The sequence below is a fragment of the Leguminivora glycinivorella genome, chromosome Z (assembly GCF_023078275.1).
Source record: "Leguminivora glycinivorella isolate SPB_JAAS2020 chromosome Z, LegGlyc_1.1, whole genome shotgun sequence".
In the NCBI taxonomy this organism is placed as follows: domain Eukaryota; kingdom Metazoa; phylum Arthropoda; class Insecta; order Lepidoptera; family Tortricidae; genus Leguminivora; species Leguminivora glycinivorella.
This window is the reverse complement of record NC_062998.1, coordinates 53,749,652-53,767,373: the sequence shown is the minus strand read 5'-3', so window position 1 is coordinate 53,767,373 and position 17,722 is coordinate 53,749,652. Positions and strand designations below refer to the sequence as shown.

The window sequence follows — 17,722 nt, the reverse complement described above, 5'->3', positions numbered from 1 at the left end:
GCTTTCAAACAAAAACAAACTAATCGAGATCGGTTCATCCGTGGAAGCTACGATGCCACAGACAGACACACATTCAGACAGACAGACAAACAGACAGGCAGACACGTCAAACTTATAACACCCCGTCGTTTTTGAAATAAGTTAAACTAATCTAATCAAGACTTTGATGTATGCTTACTCGTATAAAAGTTATAAGTTATAAAGCTACTAAGATTTAAGAGTAGTATTGTGAATTTAAGCTTCGAGGCGTAAACTACAAAACTGGAGTCGCGACTTCTGAGTCTTGAAGCCTCGAACCTTAAACCCTCGAGCATACGCCTCAACTTAATAAGTTTGCGTTGCTGCGTATGAACACAGAAACCTCGAGTGTTTAGGCCTCAAGCTTTGAAGGTTTAAGTCTATAAGGTTTAGGAGCTCAAACCTTTAACGCTTGAGTCTTCAAAACTTGAACCTTCAAGGTTTGCAAATCTTTAAGGTTTAAAAGTCTTCAAGACTAGTCTTTTAATAACACTAACTCAGACTGCATTGGGTGTTATTTGTTACTTACTGTCGACCATATACTTAGGTAGTTCTTGGTCATAGTACTGGACTATTCACGAGTACTTTCACCTAACCCCAGTTAATCCAAAAATCGATCCTGGAACCGAAACGACCACCCATCACCCGAGTAATCTTCAAAAAGAAAAAAACACTTAACTGGCGAAAATATTTCTCTCAAACATTAGCCGTCCAGATGCAAGACCCTGGGCATATGTAGGGGCGAGGTCCCTAAGGACCTACATGAAGGGAGGGATACAGTACAGTAAAAATTAGATAATTTTATGCACTACAATATTGTGTTCCGCCCTTGCGATTTCGTTTTTTATTCAGATGATTTTTGCTCTTTGGTAATGCGATGTTTGGTGTACTTAATGCATTAGGTTCATGATTTGTAAACAAAATGAATTTATAAATGTGTTGGTTTATTTTGTTAAGATGTTATAGATGTTTTGTGTACAATCAAAACTTTCATAAGGCTTTTGAAATTCTTTAAATTGTATATAAGAGGTAAATCTAATTTATACTAATAACCTAACCACAAAATTAAAATTTTGAAAAAACCCCCGACCGCGACCTAGTGGACCGATTTTCATTAAACATGGCTAAGAAGACTCCCGACTAACTCAGCTTTCAGACAAAAAAAACTAAATTAAAATCGGTTCATCCGTTTGAGAGCTACGATGCCACAGACAGACACACACACAGACAGACAGACAGACAGACAGACCTACACACAGACAGACACGTCAAACTTATAACACCCCTTCGTTTTTGCGTCGGGGGTTAAAAAGAAAAATTTATGAAACTCGATTTCAGCTCATTCCATAACTCCTTATTTACTCGTTGTTTAATGCCTTTCATTTTGTACCAGTCACACATTCTAGTAGGTATATTCAAGTAGGTAGCTAAAACTGCTGAAACAACAAGAGGACTCCCAGTAAAATATAAAAATCATATACTTCAAAAGCATGCAAGAACTAAAAACAAAATTCAAAAGTCCCCAAACTATCAGCACAAGTTTATCACACCGCTGTAAAGCACAAAAAACCAATTCTAATAAGATCTAAATTCAATTTGTTCAAATTTTAGTGCTAGTCGGCACCGGAGTCCCGCAAGGAGCAATTCTGGGTCCGCTCCCCGCACCATATTTACAAATTAGGGTTCCGAAATTGCTACTGTTGGACCCCGGGGCGATAAAGCACAGGTTACGGGTTCCATGCGAGGGGGCTATATTGACTGTGTAGTTATAATTGGTAGTGATACAATGATAGTGTGATGGGATTGCCATACGCGGTTTGGAGTTGTTATTGATTAAGCAGAGGCGTTTGACAGGGTGTGTCGCGCAGATTAATGTTAATTTAATTTGCTTTTAAGGAATTTGGTGAGTCTTTTAGAGTGATGGGGTCTTCGTGTTTAATTGAGATAGGGTCGCAAGATCAAAGTGGAATATAAGCTCTATTAAAAGTATAGAATTTCCAACGAATAGGTAACTATACATACTTTATACCTGTGTTTTGTTTTAAAGTTAAAAGACTAAGTTTTGTTTTTACTTCAAAATAAGTTTACCTTAACAACTCTGTTTGCATATGTATAACTAAAATTCCATATATTTCTAATCTTTAAATCGGCAATCATACCCTATGTATATCGCCACTAAAAAAATCATACGAGAAACAACATTCGCATTCAATATGAGATGAAAAAGTCACCAAATGTTTCCAAGAACGCATATTCCTTTTCATACATACAAATGTCTTATCTTATAGTAGAATCTATGGCCTTATGCTTTTTTCAAAACGGATGCCATAGACACAGACAGACTGCGTTTTACTTTATGATTATTTACTGCGAGGGGCACCATCGACAATTTTATGGGTACCCTTATTTTTATAGTTGCGCCATCGATATGATTGGTATGTTTTGGGGTGTCGTATTTGATTTTTATTACTTTAAAATTATATTTGAAGGGTCGTCGGATAAGTATAAATAAACTTATGCGTTTCTGATTTGGTGGAAAGTGATGTTTGTGGGAATCTAAAGAATAAATAAAGTTTATTTATTTTCCGATTTAAAAAGCGAAAACATTTAACTTTGGAATTTAAAAGAAACTTCAAAGGTATAATTATACAAATATACCTACTTAGATACACTTTTGTTCCTCAGTAGTGTAGGTTTAAAAGTCAGTCCTCAGATCGTGAACTGAAAACAAAGTGCTTTCAGTTACTGTAAGTCTTAAACATTTTTTTTCTGTCTACCGGCCGGAAAACATCAAGTTTCAGGATGCTGGGCTTAACGAAGTTACCGCCTTACCGCTTCCCGTCGAACGGAAAAATAGTGTACATACCTTGGTCAGTAAATTAGAAAACCTGAGATTAGTGATCGAACGGACAAATAGTGTACATACCTTGGTCAGTAAATTAGAAAACCTGAGATTAGTGATGTGCAAGTTGCGGACACCTTCCAAAAAATCTTAGATTTCTTGAAACATTCATAAAAATAAAGGGAATTTTAATTTATGAAATGGAAAGTTTCCATCCATACAATTGTCCAAAGTTTCCGAAGTTTCCTATGTAAAAAAAATTCAGAATTTTGGAAACTTTCCGTCGTCACATCAGTACCTGAGATAAATGTTCGCCTCGGTCGGCAATTAACTGAGCTGAGATACTTCTTACTTTACTGGCCTGGGTATGTAATTTACTAATAATTTGGAAATGATAATGTGTAAAGTGTAAAGGGCGAATCTACCTATGTCATCACATGAATCGCATCGCATTTTCGCATCGTACTCTGTTTTGGTGCTTACGAACAAATGATTTACACTCTATCACATTTCGGAAATCGCATACCACCTTAGTAACATAACCCTTATCCAAATTTTGATAGGCATGTCAAAACACGCCTCCATAAACCATACGAAAGTGTACACACTTGTCCTGTATGCTTTTAACGGTCGACTAGCTCGCGACCGGCACAATGCGTGACAACTGACCCATTCGGACAGAAAACGCACATGTGCAATATATTCGTGTGCATATAAGACTTTTTAGCTTAGCACAAAGGCCCTTATGCTCGGAGTGCAAACACACAAAGGGTGGGCGCCCTAGGGACGAAAAAACGTGACAATTTGTGCTACTGGGGACATTTTTAGGGACGATAAAAGTGGGTTGTGATCTGAGTTATAAGGTTTAGGCTTTTTAGATTTAGACCTTTTTCCTGAGTTGACTGAGAAATAGTTGGTGGCCTAGCGATAAGAGCGTGCGATGCCAGTTCAATCCGAATGCGGCCTATCCCCGCGGCTCGCACAAATTAACTTTTCGGATTTATTTGCCAGCTTCTCAGTGAAGGAAAACATCGTGAGGGAAATAGACCTAAACACAATAAGGTTATTTTGAATCATAGAGGAATAAGTAAGGTAATAGTTGTAACTTGCCTGTGTGGTGACGGGTTAAGAATTTCACCACCCCCTTTCTTCCCGTGAGTGTCGTAGAAGGCGACTATGGGATATGGGTTAAATTGTGGCGTAGGCGAGAGGCTGGCAACCTGTCACTGCAATGTCACAGTTTCGTTTTCTTTCAACCCCTTATTTGCCAAGAGTGGCACTGAAGCTGTAGTAGTTTCATGTGTTCTGCCTACCCCTTTATGGGATACAGGCGTGATTGTATGTATGTATGATTGTATGAATAGTTGTAACTCCATACATCAGTAAATGATGGTAAATGCGAGTTATTTGTATAGGCATAGTTATAGTGACATCTAGCGACAATCAAGTGTCAATCACGCGTTAAATAGCTGAAATTATCAGTACCACTTTTATTCGATACTAGGTGTCAATAGTGTCTCGTTTGACATTTGCTGATTGCTCGTTGCATTATATTGAACTTATGATATGGATGTAAATAATAGTTATTTGTTATACAAGGGGGCAAAGTTATATTTTAACGCCGAGTGTGGAATTGAATTTTTTTAACATACGAGAAGTAAAATTTGCACCCGAGTGCAACACAAAACTTTTCCCCTCACTATAGCGAGGAAACTATAGGTACAACGCAAAAAATGCGTTTTCACCACACCAACTGTTAAAGGCTTACTTTGCTATTCGAAAACAGATAGCAAAATTGCATTTTATCCACAAGAGTGCAAAGTAATTTCATACAAATTTTAACTTGATGTCTTAAGCTGGCTGGAATAATTTACCTATGAATGATGATTTTGAATCATAAATATTGAATAAATTGATAGATTTGATTTAATTTGATGTTTTATACTTAATATTTACGACTATACGAATCGTTTGATCAGTTGCCGTAGCCGAATGGCATTTCCGCGACGCTAAACGTAAACGAAACGCCGCGAAAGGTAGCCCTCTGTCGCGCCAATACGCAAGAGCGTAAGAGATAGATATCTACGAGCGTTTCGTGAGCGTTTGTGCCATTCGGCTGCGTACCCTGATACTATAACTGGGTGGCTAGCCGAATGGCACAATCGCTCACGAAACGCTCACGAAACGAAGCGCTAGTAGATATCTATCTCTATCGCGCTTGCGTATTGGCGCGACAGAGCCAGCGGCGTATCGCTTTCGTTTGGCGTCGGAGAAATGCCATTCGGCTACGGGGCCGGGACACATTATTTGCCCGTATGGAATCCACACGCTGTATAATATCGGTCCTACATCGGATAATGTAAACGCACTCATTCGACGCATGTACGTACAAGCGTCATTACGCGAAAGCCCGCGACCCCGCCATAAGGGATCGCATGCGTTCCACGCGCACTAATCATAACGCACTCATCATTTTTGTCAACCCTGGGGGACGGGGGGCCACGGAACTAGCGGGTGCATAAGCGGTTTCAAGGGCGATTTTATTATTATAAATTATTACAATAAATACTCACTATAAGTCCATATTAATATTATAAATGGGAAAGTGTGTGTGTCTGTTTGTTTGTCTGTCTTTCACGGCAAAACGAAGGGACAAATTGACGTGATTTTATAAATGGAGATAGTTGAAGGGATGGAAAGTGACACAAGCTACTTTTTGTCTTTTTCTAACGCGAGCGAAGCCGCGGGCAAAAGCTAGTAATAACTATTTCAATTTCATTTCCGATATGAACCATTAATTCATTTTTAGATAATTAGATAAGTTTAGTTTTACTACCTCTCTCTAAATTTTATAAGTATTTCATAATTTTATGAAAATAATTCGTATTTATATGATAAAAATATTTACAACCCTTTATAGTATTTTATGCAACTGGTGGTTAAAAGAGGTCAAAAAAGGTGAGTGGCGTGGGTAACAATTTGAGGCGAAGCCGAAAATTGTTAATAAAGACGCCACGAGCATTTTTTGACTCAGTTAAACACCGTTGCATACAATACTTTTTCTACGACCAAACACTTATTTTGAAAGAAAATTATAAATTCAACAAATACCTACTTTCAGTCATCGTAGTTATCTAGTGGACCGCCTACCATTTTGAATATGCAGTTTGAGTGCAAACATGAAAATAAAACTGTCTATGGTATGGGTCTTTTACTAAATGTTTTCAGGGTATAGACTAGATAGACTTGTCCTGACATCTTTTATGTAGGGTTTTAAAGTTCTATGCACGACCTTGTAAGTCACGAATAACAGTACGGGAGTAGAAAAAATTAATAGTGTAATATCAATTGTCTGAATCAGTCGTTCAAATTTGCGCAGTACCAAAGAGGATCGAGTATTATAGAGAGTTACTGCTATCTCTCGACACAGGCTTAAAACTTTTGAACGTCAGATTTGACAATTTGGCCCATATTCTTAGCCTGATATCATGGAGAATAGAGGTAAGGAGGACAATCTGTTGAAGTAGAACAGTCGCCAAAATGACCAGCTGAGGCCTATTAATTGCAGTTACAAATTTCTCCGGTAGGAGCGCATGTCTCGCTCAATACTCAGAGACGTGACATGACATTAGACGTTCTTTACTCTAGACTGATTTCGTCGGACTGAGCAAGTCAAGACGTAGTCCCGTGGTAGTGCGCTGGCTTCGTATGCGGATGTTCTCAGGTTCGATCCTGACAGCGATTTTTTTGTTTTTTGATTTCTTTTTAGTATTTTAATTTTCTCAATACTAAACAAAATATTTTTGGATATTAAAAAAATAAAACAATTGAGGAAAAATATCTGTAGAAACAAATAAAAAAGCTCTCATCAGGATTTGAACCCGGGACCTCTTGCTCCGTAGGCGGGATCACTACCGAGAAGGCTAAGAGATTGTCAAACCGTTATGCACCTGCGATTGCAGCGCCACCTATCTTTTCTTTAATACTTATGTGCACTTCTGATACATAAAGAGGTTGCTCCTTTATCTCTATTCTTCATGCTTGATATGTTTTAAAATGTCAAATATTAATATTAGCACCATCTAGCTGAGCGTACCCCAAAGGTGTAATGCCATCTAGACCACCGTACCTTTTTCTGTATGGTACTGAGGTACGTTTTTTTTTTTTTAGACTTTATCTGTCTATACGGAGTTATATATGTCTTCGGCAGTACTTATTTTAAAATGTTACAGGTACTCGTATTTGTAGTAGTAGAGTAGTAGTAAACACTTTATTGCACAGAACAAATTACAAGTACAGTAAATAATTATAATGGTTATGTACAAAGGCGAGCTTATCCCTTTAAGGGATCTCTTCCAGCTAACCTTAGAATAACTAAGAGAGGAAAATAGAAAATGGTAGACAAACACATCAGCAGGCCTAGCACATGATGGCCGCGGGAGTATGTCGCCGCGAGATAGACTACCTGTCCTTATGTCATTAATACAATTAGACAAAGACGTGTCATCTATCTCGCGGCAACATACTCCCGCGGCCATCATGTGCTAGGCCTACTGCTAATTTGATATATGGTAATTTTAATAATAATTTTTCTTATATGGATATCACAAAAAATTAAAAAAATCCCTATTTTCTCCTACGAGCAACAGCAATAATGTTCATGCATTCAAGAGTTGTTACAATAAGTAATCCATTAAAAAATATATACATATACGCTGTAAATGCAATAGATTACAACAATTTGTTGGTTTCGTGGCCCGACCCTCTGTAAATTCGGCCACTTGTCCAAATCATAACGTTGTGATACAAATCACTATTAACGGAATATAATTTATTTAATATCTACTTGCGATCAGGTGTAGGGAATGGACAGATGTCGATAATTTGTGTCGATAGATGCCGGTTTGTTCAAAGTTAGTTTTACATGGATTGTAAATTTGTAATAGAACATAGTAAGGCTATCGTTATTGACGTCATATTTTCATAGAAATTTGACGTTGATATTGATTTTACCATATTTGTCGTTGCAAAGTAAACTTAATGCGACTACACGTTTCGAATATCGAAAGAATACGACTCGTTACCTAATTTAAAATTATTCCGTTCTCCTTGCGTGATTTTAATGTTATATCTTTGTGGGAAATCTATAGTATGTAATTTTATTTTTTAAAATACATTTTTGCACAACTACGATAGCGTTAGTAAACTACCCATTCCTAATACAGCAATGATCCCAATTAAAACAAAGTGTACTCTAAACCGTAAGGCAAACGAAATAAAATTCAATAAAAATAAGCTCGTTTATCTCACTTACATTTTTTTTTCTAGCCTATATTGTTTCCCACTGCTGGGCAAAGGCCTCCCCTGTTTTCCGCCACTCGTCATGGCTCTTTGCATGCTCCCGCCAATCGCCACAAAATGAGTCCAGGTCTTTCCGCCATCTCATTTTTGGCCTACCTCGGCCTCGGGTAATTTGTGGTGCCCATTCGGTCGCTATTTTGGCTGCCTTTACACCCACATCTGCGATACCTTTTATCTCACTTACATACAAAAATAAAACTACTAAGTATATGTACATATAATACATAGCTAATAACATAGTTATCGTAAAACGAATTTCACAGTAGAGAACTGCTTTTCGTGAAAATAAAATATTTTATACCAAGCACGAAATAAAACATCAGATAATATTATAAAATTAGTTAGATATTTTAAATCAAAAATTGCCATTTAACAACTCGGATAAATACATATAATCACTCCTGTATCCCATAAAGGGGTAGCCAGAGCACATCTACTGTTTCAGTGCGGATAGAAATAAATGAAGTTAATAACATAACCGCGACGTCACTACACTTGATTGACTTGATTTCATATTAGTAAATCGTTCAAATTCGTTTGACACGTCCCCAAAACGAAGCCGTAGAAGGAAAGTGTGTAGCTTACCTTCAAACTCGGGTAAATCCATTCTGCTTTAAGGTTGATTATGTATAAATAAATAAATAATTACTATAAGGACATTCTGACACAGATTGACTGAGTCCCACGGTAAGCTGAAGATGGCATTTGTGTTGTGGGTACTCAGGCAAAGATATCAGTTGCTTTTGGTAGCTCTAGTTATCCGCTGTCACCTTTATTGTACTTGACAATAGAGTATAGTATATAATCTGATAATATTAAAATGTAATAAAATAATATAGTATATAATAAAAATATAGTATATAATCTGAAAAATAGTATATAGCTGATAGGGTATCCTAGTTTGAAGTTAAGCGACACAATTAGCCTATTATATCAATTTCGTCGTATCGTATCGATATCGACATGTCCCCTCCCTCGGCCCAGGGGAGCGTGGGGAACGGAACGGGCGACACACGCACCCCGTAGGGGAGGCCGGGCGAGGATTCACCTGCCCGCAAGTGCCGTTTAAATTGTACTTTTATTACGGGGGGTTGTATGTACTTCTGTAGGATGATAACAGGGTGGATTGTGAAAATCTGGTCATTGACCATAAAATTACTAGGCATAATATTATATACATTATGAGCCTTTTGTGTCCCACTGCTGGGCAAAGGCCTCCCCCTCTTTTTCCATTCCTGACCAGACTCTCAAAAAGGAGTCTAAGTTATCCCGCCATCGCCGACGAGGTCTGTCGGATCCTCTGTTTGACTCGAGGGGCTCCCACTGCGTGGTAGTCTTGGCCCATAAGTCATTCGGCATGCGACAGACGTGGCCAGCCCAGTCCCACTTTAACTTGGCCGCTTTCCGAGCTACATCAATTATCTGAGTTTTTGAGCGCAGCGTATTAGTGTTCCGGATTCGGTCCCTTAGTCTCACACCTAGTATGCTGCGCACCACAACTCTCTGTCAAACCCTGAGTTTGGACTTCTGAGCTTCGTCAAAGACCAAGTCTGAGCACCGCATAAATTTGGCATTAAATATTTTTAAATTCTCTAGAAAAGCTTAACGTATTTGTTACCTATCCATGACACTAAATTATATTATCATAATAATTTAATTTCTTTCCAAAATCAAATACAGAAGTGAAGATAGACAAATAACTTTTTACAAAAGAAAATTCAACGGGGTAATGTGGCTCTAACTGATACAAGTGCGGAAAGGAGACAGGGCGTTTTAAATCTACACGATTTACGAATTTCCTCTGCGCACGTATCTTTTACGTGGGTCTTCATTACATAATCTATATCCCTTGGAAGTTTCGACATAGACACATAAAATATTTCTCACACTAGCGCGATAAAACTTTGTACAACTTTCACTGCGCAAAAACATTAAATTAATCAATAAATATTTAAAACTAACCCTACCACCCGTAAAAGCATAACCCACCTCCATCAAAACCGCCCCCAACTATATGATATGAATAATTATTACAAAAACCGGATCATACCAGATCAAAGCAGATTACCGTGGCAGAATAAATGCATTATTTTTCGTCCTATTACTCTCCCTAACGCAAACACTTATGTACTTTTCTCGGGGGCGCATTGTAATGTTCGCTGAATACATTGTTCTGTTTTCAAGTGTTTGTGCCCATATGTTGGACAATCGGGTCGAGAGGAGGCCATTAATTCTGATTTTGTGAAGCCTATCATGCGCGTGCATAGTTGAGAGACGAGTACGGCATTGTTTTATGGGGCATCGTTGTTGACAATAAACTGTGTTTTGTTGACGGTTTAATTGAAATAGCGGTTACATTTTTAGGATACCTTGGGAGACATAGTAAACATCATGAATGAATGAATAAATAAAATGAATGAAATCGTTTCTTCACAATGAACATATGGTTACAAAAGATCTTGGATTACAATAGTGTGTCCCTTACTATAATCAGTCTAGGTAGACGTGGCAAATAATATTCATTGTATGAAGAAATGTCACTACCTCCATACAATTAAAGTTTCTTTCAGTACATATGGTGCTAATTTTTCGCACTAGTGAGAGAAGTGATTATGTCGAAACTTTAAATGAACATTCTACTGAAAAAACGTCGTTCAATATTCTTACGTGCAAATAGCAAATAGCATAGCCAATGATACTTAGAACGTTTTCAGATTATCCGATATCGAAATAGGACCGATATCCCATATGTATCTTATGGGCACCATCTTTGACATCCTTCCTACATCGGATCGGATAATATAAATACACACTTATGTAGGCTTACAAAACATTAATGGCGTTATAAATGTTATCATAAACGCTTTATAAACTAGCTTGCGTTGTTTGTTATTATCTGTCATGTTGACTTATGTATTTTTACAAGCTTTTATTCAACTTGCCTTGTTAGTATGTTAGTGTGCGTCAAAACGTAGAAGCTAAATTTGACCCACTTCCCGGTTTCCGATTGAGCTGAAATTTTGCACACGTATATAAATCATGTGACAATGCAATATCATGGTATCATGGATCTGATGATAGAGCAGAAAGGTGGCCATAGGAACTCTGTCATGAAACGTCGTATCCCCATCGAGTAAGGGGTTTTTAGAAACGTCTCGGGGAGTAGTAGACGACTGTTGAAAGAAAGGTACAGTCGGCGATAAAAGCTTGTGCCAAAAATGATTTTTTTGCAAAAAACTTATTACTAATCAGTTCAGTAATAACTTTTATGTGAATAAGAGGGTTAGTATTTTAATATTGACAAGTGTACTAATTTAATTGCAAAGCCGAGTTACCTCGGTCTTAAGTTTATTCGCTAAATATAAGAAGACAGATCGGCTACCGATGCCCCCTCAGAGCTAACTCAGACACACAGCGCCCGAGGGACGGGGACGGAAACACGGACTTACGGCCCGCAGTCGCGAGGTGACTAATGGTGGGGCACAATTGTTTTCTTGCGGTAAAAATGGATAATAAGAGTGTACAATTTCTTACTTAACTACCAATTTAATTAAATAATAAATAAATAAATATTATAAGGACATTCTTAAACAGATTGATGACTGTGGCCCACGGTAAGCTCAAGAAGGCTTGTGTTATGGGTACTCAGACAACGATATACATAATATATAAATACTTATATACATAGAAAACATCCATGACTCAGGAACAAATATCTGTGCTCATCACACAAATAAATGCCCTTACCGGGACTTGAACCCGGGACCGCGGCGTAGCAGGCAGGGTCACCTGTACTGATAATTTACGCTAGTTGGCGCGTGATTGACGAGTGAATGACGATAGATGTCACTACAAATAACTCGCATTTACTGATGTATGGAGTTACAACTCTTCCCTTACTTATTCCTCTATGATAGAGAGTTACTGTCGAAGTAAAATGTGTAATCACGGTGCGTAGACTGCCATCTCTCGACACAGGCTTAAAACTTTTGAACCTCAGTTTTGACAATTCGGCCCATATCCTTAGCTTGATATGTATATTAATATTAGCGCCATCTAGCTGAGCGTATCCCAAAGGTGTAATGTCATGTAGGCCACCGTGGCCTAGATGGCATTACACCAGGTCACCGTACCTTTTTCTGTATGGTACTGAGGTACGTTTTTTTCTTAGACTTTATCTGTCTATACGGAGTTATATATGTCTTTAATAATAATAGTAAAATCACATACAATTGTAAAATTAAAATAAAAAACTAGTTTTTTAAAGGTGCGCGGGGCCCGAGGGCCCCGCGGTCTTTCTTGTTGCTTTTTGTTTTTTTGCTTTGCTTGTTTGTTTTTTTGCTTTGCTTATTTGTTTTATTGCTTTGCTTGTTTGCTTTAGCCTTTGCGTGCCTGGGAGCACTCTCTGCCCGCAGCTCGGCCTACGGCCTCGCGTGATTGGGAGCCTGTCAGACACGCTCCGGGCCTTCGGCCCTACGCGTAGTTACTGTGGGGGTTGTAGGGAAGTTGGTGCTTAAACACGACCCAATAGTAAAAGTGTCTTGAGAAGCTCACGACGGGCCTGCGGCCTGCGGCCTCCAGCCCGTCGTTTCGCTTCTCTAAGACACTTTTACTATTGGGTCGTGTTTAAACTCAAACTTCCAGGACCGCCGGCGAGTCGATCAGGGACGCTCCGGGCCTTCGGCCCTACGCGGAGCTCGGCCTTCGGCCTTCGCTGGGTTTCGAAGCTCCGCGTCGGGCCTTCGGCCCGCCGCTACGCTTATTATGACACTTTTAATTATTGTTCTGCTTGGGAGCACAGTCTGTACGCAGCTCGGCCTACGGCCTTCGCGTGCTTGGGAGCACTCTGCCCGCAGCTCGGCCTGCGGCCTTCGCGTGCTTGGGAGCCTCTCAGACACGCTCCGGGCCTTCGGCCCTACGCGGAGCTCGGCCTTCGGCCTTCGCTGGGTTTCGAAGCTCCGCGTCGGGCCTTCGGCCCGCCGCTACGCTTATTATGACACTTTTAATTATTGTTCTGCTTGGGAGCACAGTCTGTACGCAGCTCGGCCTGCGGCCTTCGCGTGCTTGGGAGCACTCTGCCCGCAGCTCGGCCTGCGGCCTTCGCGTGCTTGGGAGTCTCTCAGACACGCTCCGGGCCTTCGGCCCTCCGCGTAGTTACTGGGGGTTGTAGGGAAGTTGGCGCCCTGCGGCCTCCGGCCCATCGTTTCGCTTCTCTAAGACACTTTTACTATTGGGTCGTGTTTAAGCTCCAACTTCCCGGACCGCTGGCGAGCCGATCAGGGACGCTCCGGGCCTTCGGCCCTACGCGGAGCTCGGCCTTCGGCCTTCGCTGGGTTTCGAAGCTCCGCGTCGGGCCTTCGGCCCGCCGCTACGCTTATTATGACACTTTTAATTATTGTTCTGCTTGGGAGCACAGTCTGTACGCAGCTCGGCCTGCGGCCTTCGCGTGCTTGGGAGCACTCTGCCCGCAGCTCGGCCTGCGGCCTTCGCGTGCTTGGGAGTCTCTCAGACACGCTCCGGGCCTGCGGCCCTCCGCGTAGTTACTGGGGGTTGTAGGGAAGTTGGCGCCCCATCCAGGGACGCTCCGGGCCTTCGACCCTACGCGGAGCTCGGCCTTCGGCCTTCGCTTGGTTTCGAAGCTCCTTCGCTTTTTAGACACTTTCATTATTGTTCTGCTTGGGAGCATTCTCTGCCCGCAGCTCGGCCTGCGGCCTTCGCGTGCTTGATGGGAGCCTCTCAGACACGCTCCGGGCCTTCGGCCCTCCGCATAGTTACTGTGGGGGTTGTAGGGAAGTTGGCGCCCCTCTCAGGGACGCTCCGGGCCTTCGGCCCTACGCGGAGCTCGGCCTTCGGCCTTCGCTTGGTTTCGAAGCTCCGCGTCGGGCCTCCGCGGCACTTTACTTATATTTTTGACACTTTTACTTATATTTTCTTGCTTGGGAGCACTGTCTGTACGCAGCTCGGAACTTGGACCGGAGCAATGACCGTCGGGCTGTAGAACGCTCCCTCAGGCTGGTAGGGAAATTTGACTTTGTCTCCTCTCGCCGCCGTTTTTGACTTTTCCAAAAAAATTTTTTTCTCATTTCTATTTTTGGCCCCCGCTCTTACCACGTGCCAAATTTGAACACGCTCGGACCGAAAATAAAAAAAAAAATTTCAAAGTCGGCCATTTTGAAATTTTTTAAATGCTATTCGATGGACCTCAGATAACTGTACAACATTAGTTTAAGCATTATTAACCTTTTTCCTACCGTTACGGAGCTATGGGAATTTAAAAAAAAACCTCCATACAAACTGGTAGGGAAATTTGACTTTGTCCCCTCTCGCCACCGTTTTTGACTTTTCCAAAATTTTTTTTTCTCATTTCTATTTTTGGCCCCCGTTCTTACCACGTGCCAAATTTGAACGCGCTCGGACCGAAAATAAAAAAAAAAATTTTCAAAGTCGGCCATTTTGAAATTTTGTAAATGCCATTCGATGGAACTCAAATAACTGTACAACATTAGTTCAAGCACTTTTAACCTTTTCCCTACCGTTACGGAGCTATGGGGATTAAAAAAAAAGACCTCCATACAAATTTCAATTGGCCTGCAAAGGGCGCCATTTTGAATTTTTTAAAATTTTCTTTTTGTATACTAATCTTAGGGTGGCTGTCCACCCGTGTGCAAAATTTCAGCGCGCTCGGACCATTTTGAAATTTTTCAAAAAAAAAAGTCGGCCATTTTGATTTTTTTTTAATGCCATTCGATGGACCTCGGGTGACTGTATAACATTTGTTTGAGCACTTTTCACTTCCTTGTACCGTTACGGAGCCATGGCGATTAAAAAAAAAACCTCCATGCAAATTTCAATTGGCCCTCAAAGGCCGCCATTTTGAATTTTTCAAAATTTTCTTTTTGAATATAAATCTTGGGGCCACCTTCCACCCGTGTGCCAAATCTCAGCGCGCTAGGACCATTTTGAAATTTTTCAAAAAAAAAAGTCGGCCATTTTGATTTTTTTTTAATGCAACTTTTTTCTACTCGGACACCTGTATGACATTTGGTCGAGCACCCCCCGGCTATCTCTTACGGTTTAAAAGTTGCCATACAAAATAAAAGTGGCCAGTTTTCCCACATTTGTAGCACTTTTCAATTTTTTTCTATTTCATTCGAATCAAGGCCACTTGGAGATTCTATGACCAAAATTTGAGCTCTCTACGACAAACTTGAAAAATCGTCAAAAAAAAAAGTCGGCCATTTTGAAAAAAAAATGGCGGCGTCAAAAACTGCCCAGGGTCCTCTATGACATTTGGTCGAACACTCCCCGGCTAACTCCAGCCGTTTGGCCAGGCCGTCCAACATTTTTTTACCCGGAACCGGTAGACCGACGGTCTGATCTATCCGGGGTCGCAGGACCAACCTCTATACGACCACACCAAACACTGCCACCTGCGAAAACCCCTTCTGCCTATTTTTTGAAAAATGTCAGTCGGGTTGTAGCTTTATATTATATAGATACTATGTACATATATAAAAACCGGTCAAGAGCGTGTCGGGCCACGCTCAGTGTAGGGTTCCGTAGTTTTCCGTATTTTTCTCAAAAACTACTGAACCTATCAAGTTCAAAACAATTTTCCTGGAAAGTCTTTATAAAGTTCTACTTTTGTGATTTTTTTCATATTTTTTAAACATATGGTTCAAAAGTTAGAGGTGGGGGGACGCACTTTTTTTTCCTTTAGGAGTGATTATTTCCGAAAATATTAATATTATCAAAAAACGATCTTAGTAAACCCTTATTCATTTTTAAATACCTATCCAACAATATATCACATGTCGGGGTTGGAATGAAAAAAAATATCAGCCCCCACTTTACATGTAGGGGGGGTACCCTAATAAAAAAATATTTTTCCATTTTTTATTTTTGCACTTTGTTGGCGTGATTGATATACATATTGGTACCAAATTTCAGCTTTCTAGTGCTAACGGTTACTGAGATTATCCGCGGACGGACGGACGGACGGACAGACAGAAAAAGTAGTACTAGTATACCGAAAGGAACCCGTTCTGTGCTATGCCGCGTCCAAAGGTCCCCAATCCCTATCACGCTAGCAGCGTTACCCCGCTGTATGGCGATTGAGGTCCCTAACTAAGTAATCATCCAAACCAATGCCGTAGCTGTTGACAGTACGATAAAACGAATTACAAAAAGCATTTCTTCTCACAGATGGGGCACCACGGCATGGAGAGCCTCGACATGCTGGACCCGCTCAGCTCCTCCTCCATGACCACGCTGGCACCCATGGGCGAGGTGGCCCCGCCCCACCACCAGCTCCACGGCTACGGCATGAACCACGTCATGAATCACCACCACCACGCAGGCTCGCTAGGACACGCGCCACCAGCCCACCTCGCCCACCCCTCAGCCGCTCTCCACCCCGACACGGACACAGACCCTCGAGAACTCGAAGCGTTCGCAGAGAGATTCAAACAGAGAAGGATCAAACTAGGAGTCACCCAAGCGGACGTCGGCAAAGCGCTCGCGAACCTCAAGCTCCCCGGCGTCGGCGCCCTCTCCCAGAGCACCATATGCCGCTTCGAGAGCCTCACACTAAGTCACAACAACATGATCGCCCTCAAACCTATCCTACAAGCCTGGCTCGAAGAAGCGGAAGCACAAGCGAAGAACAAAAGACGGGACCCCGACGCGCCCAGCGTGCTCCCCGCCGGCGAGAAGAAACGTAAACGCACATCCATAGCCGCGCCCGAGAAGCGAAGCCTGGAAGCGTACTTCGCGGTGCAGCCGCGGCCGTCGGGCGAGAAGATAGCGGCGATCGCGGAGAAGCTCGACCTGAAGAAGAATGTGGTTCGCGTGTGGTTCTGCAACCAGCGGCAGAAACAGAAGCGGATGAAGTTCGCGGCGCAGCACTGACCGGGGGGCGGCGGCGCGGCGCTGCTGTACCCCGGCACCGGGTACGGGTACTAGCCGCCCGCGACAGCCTAACCCGGTCAACCCCCGGGACGATAAGCAATAAACATTTCCATCTCATTCCTTTAACACATCTCGATTCGTAGCGTAGCTCCTTTTGTAATCTCATATTATATTTTTCGAGACACAGGGTATATATTCGATTATATACATATCATTACAGTAACTAGAGGTCGCTTCATCGTATCGTTTCTGCCGTTTTGATGTTTTACTAACATCTTGTACATGAAAATTGAAATTCAGGATTTTAAAGAGAATGTGCCTTGCAAATATCAATATTCTGTGTTTAATGTTAAAGTAACTTGAGCGCCGTGTGGCGTCGGTGGCATCCGCCACGAGCGGCAGCGGGAGCGATCCGCCTCCGCTCGAGCCGCGTGTCGATTGGACAAGTAAAATGAAATCAAGTATAAAATGTAACTACTTATACATAAACAAAAATTTACAAAATCACAACACAGTAAGAACTAAAGTTTCCTTTACTTTCTTTAATAAACAAAACATTGCGAATAGTATTATTAATGTGTATATTCAAGT

General features: G+C 41.3%; 1 protein-coding gene across 1 annotated transcript in view; it reads left to right on the top strand.

Annotated features, from left to right (window-relative positions):
* The window catches only part of LOC125241680 (inhibitory POU protein), a 107,996-nt gene extending 90,865 nt beyond the window's left edge, over nt 1-17,131 (top strand). The window contains 1 exon segment of the mRNA XM_048150257.1: nt 16,427-17,131. Coding sequence (XP_048006214.1) covers nt 16,427-17,131 — 705 coding nt within the window.
* Nucleotides 17,132-17,722: the final 591 nt, after the last annotated feature.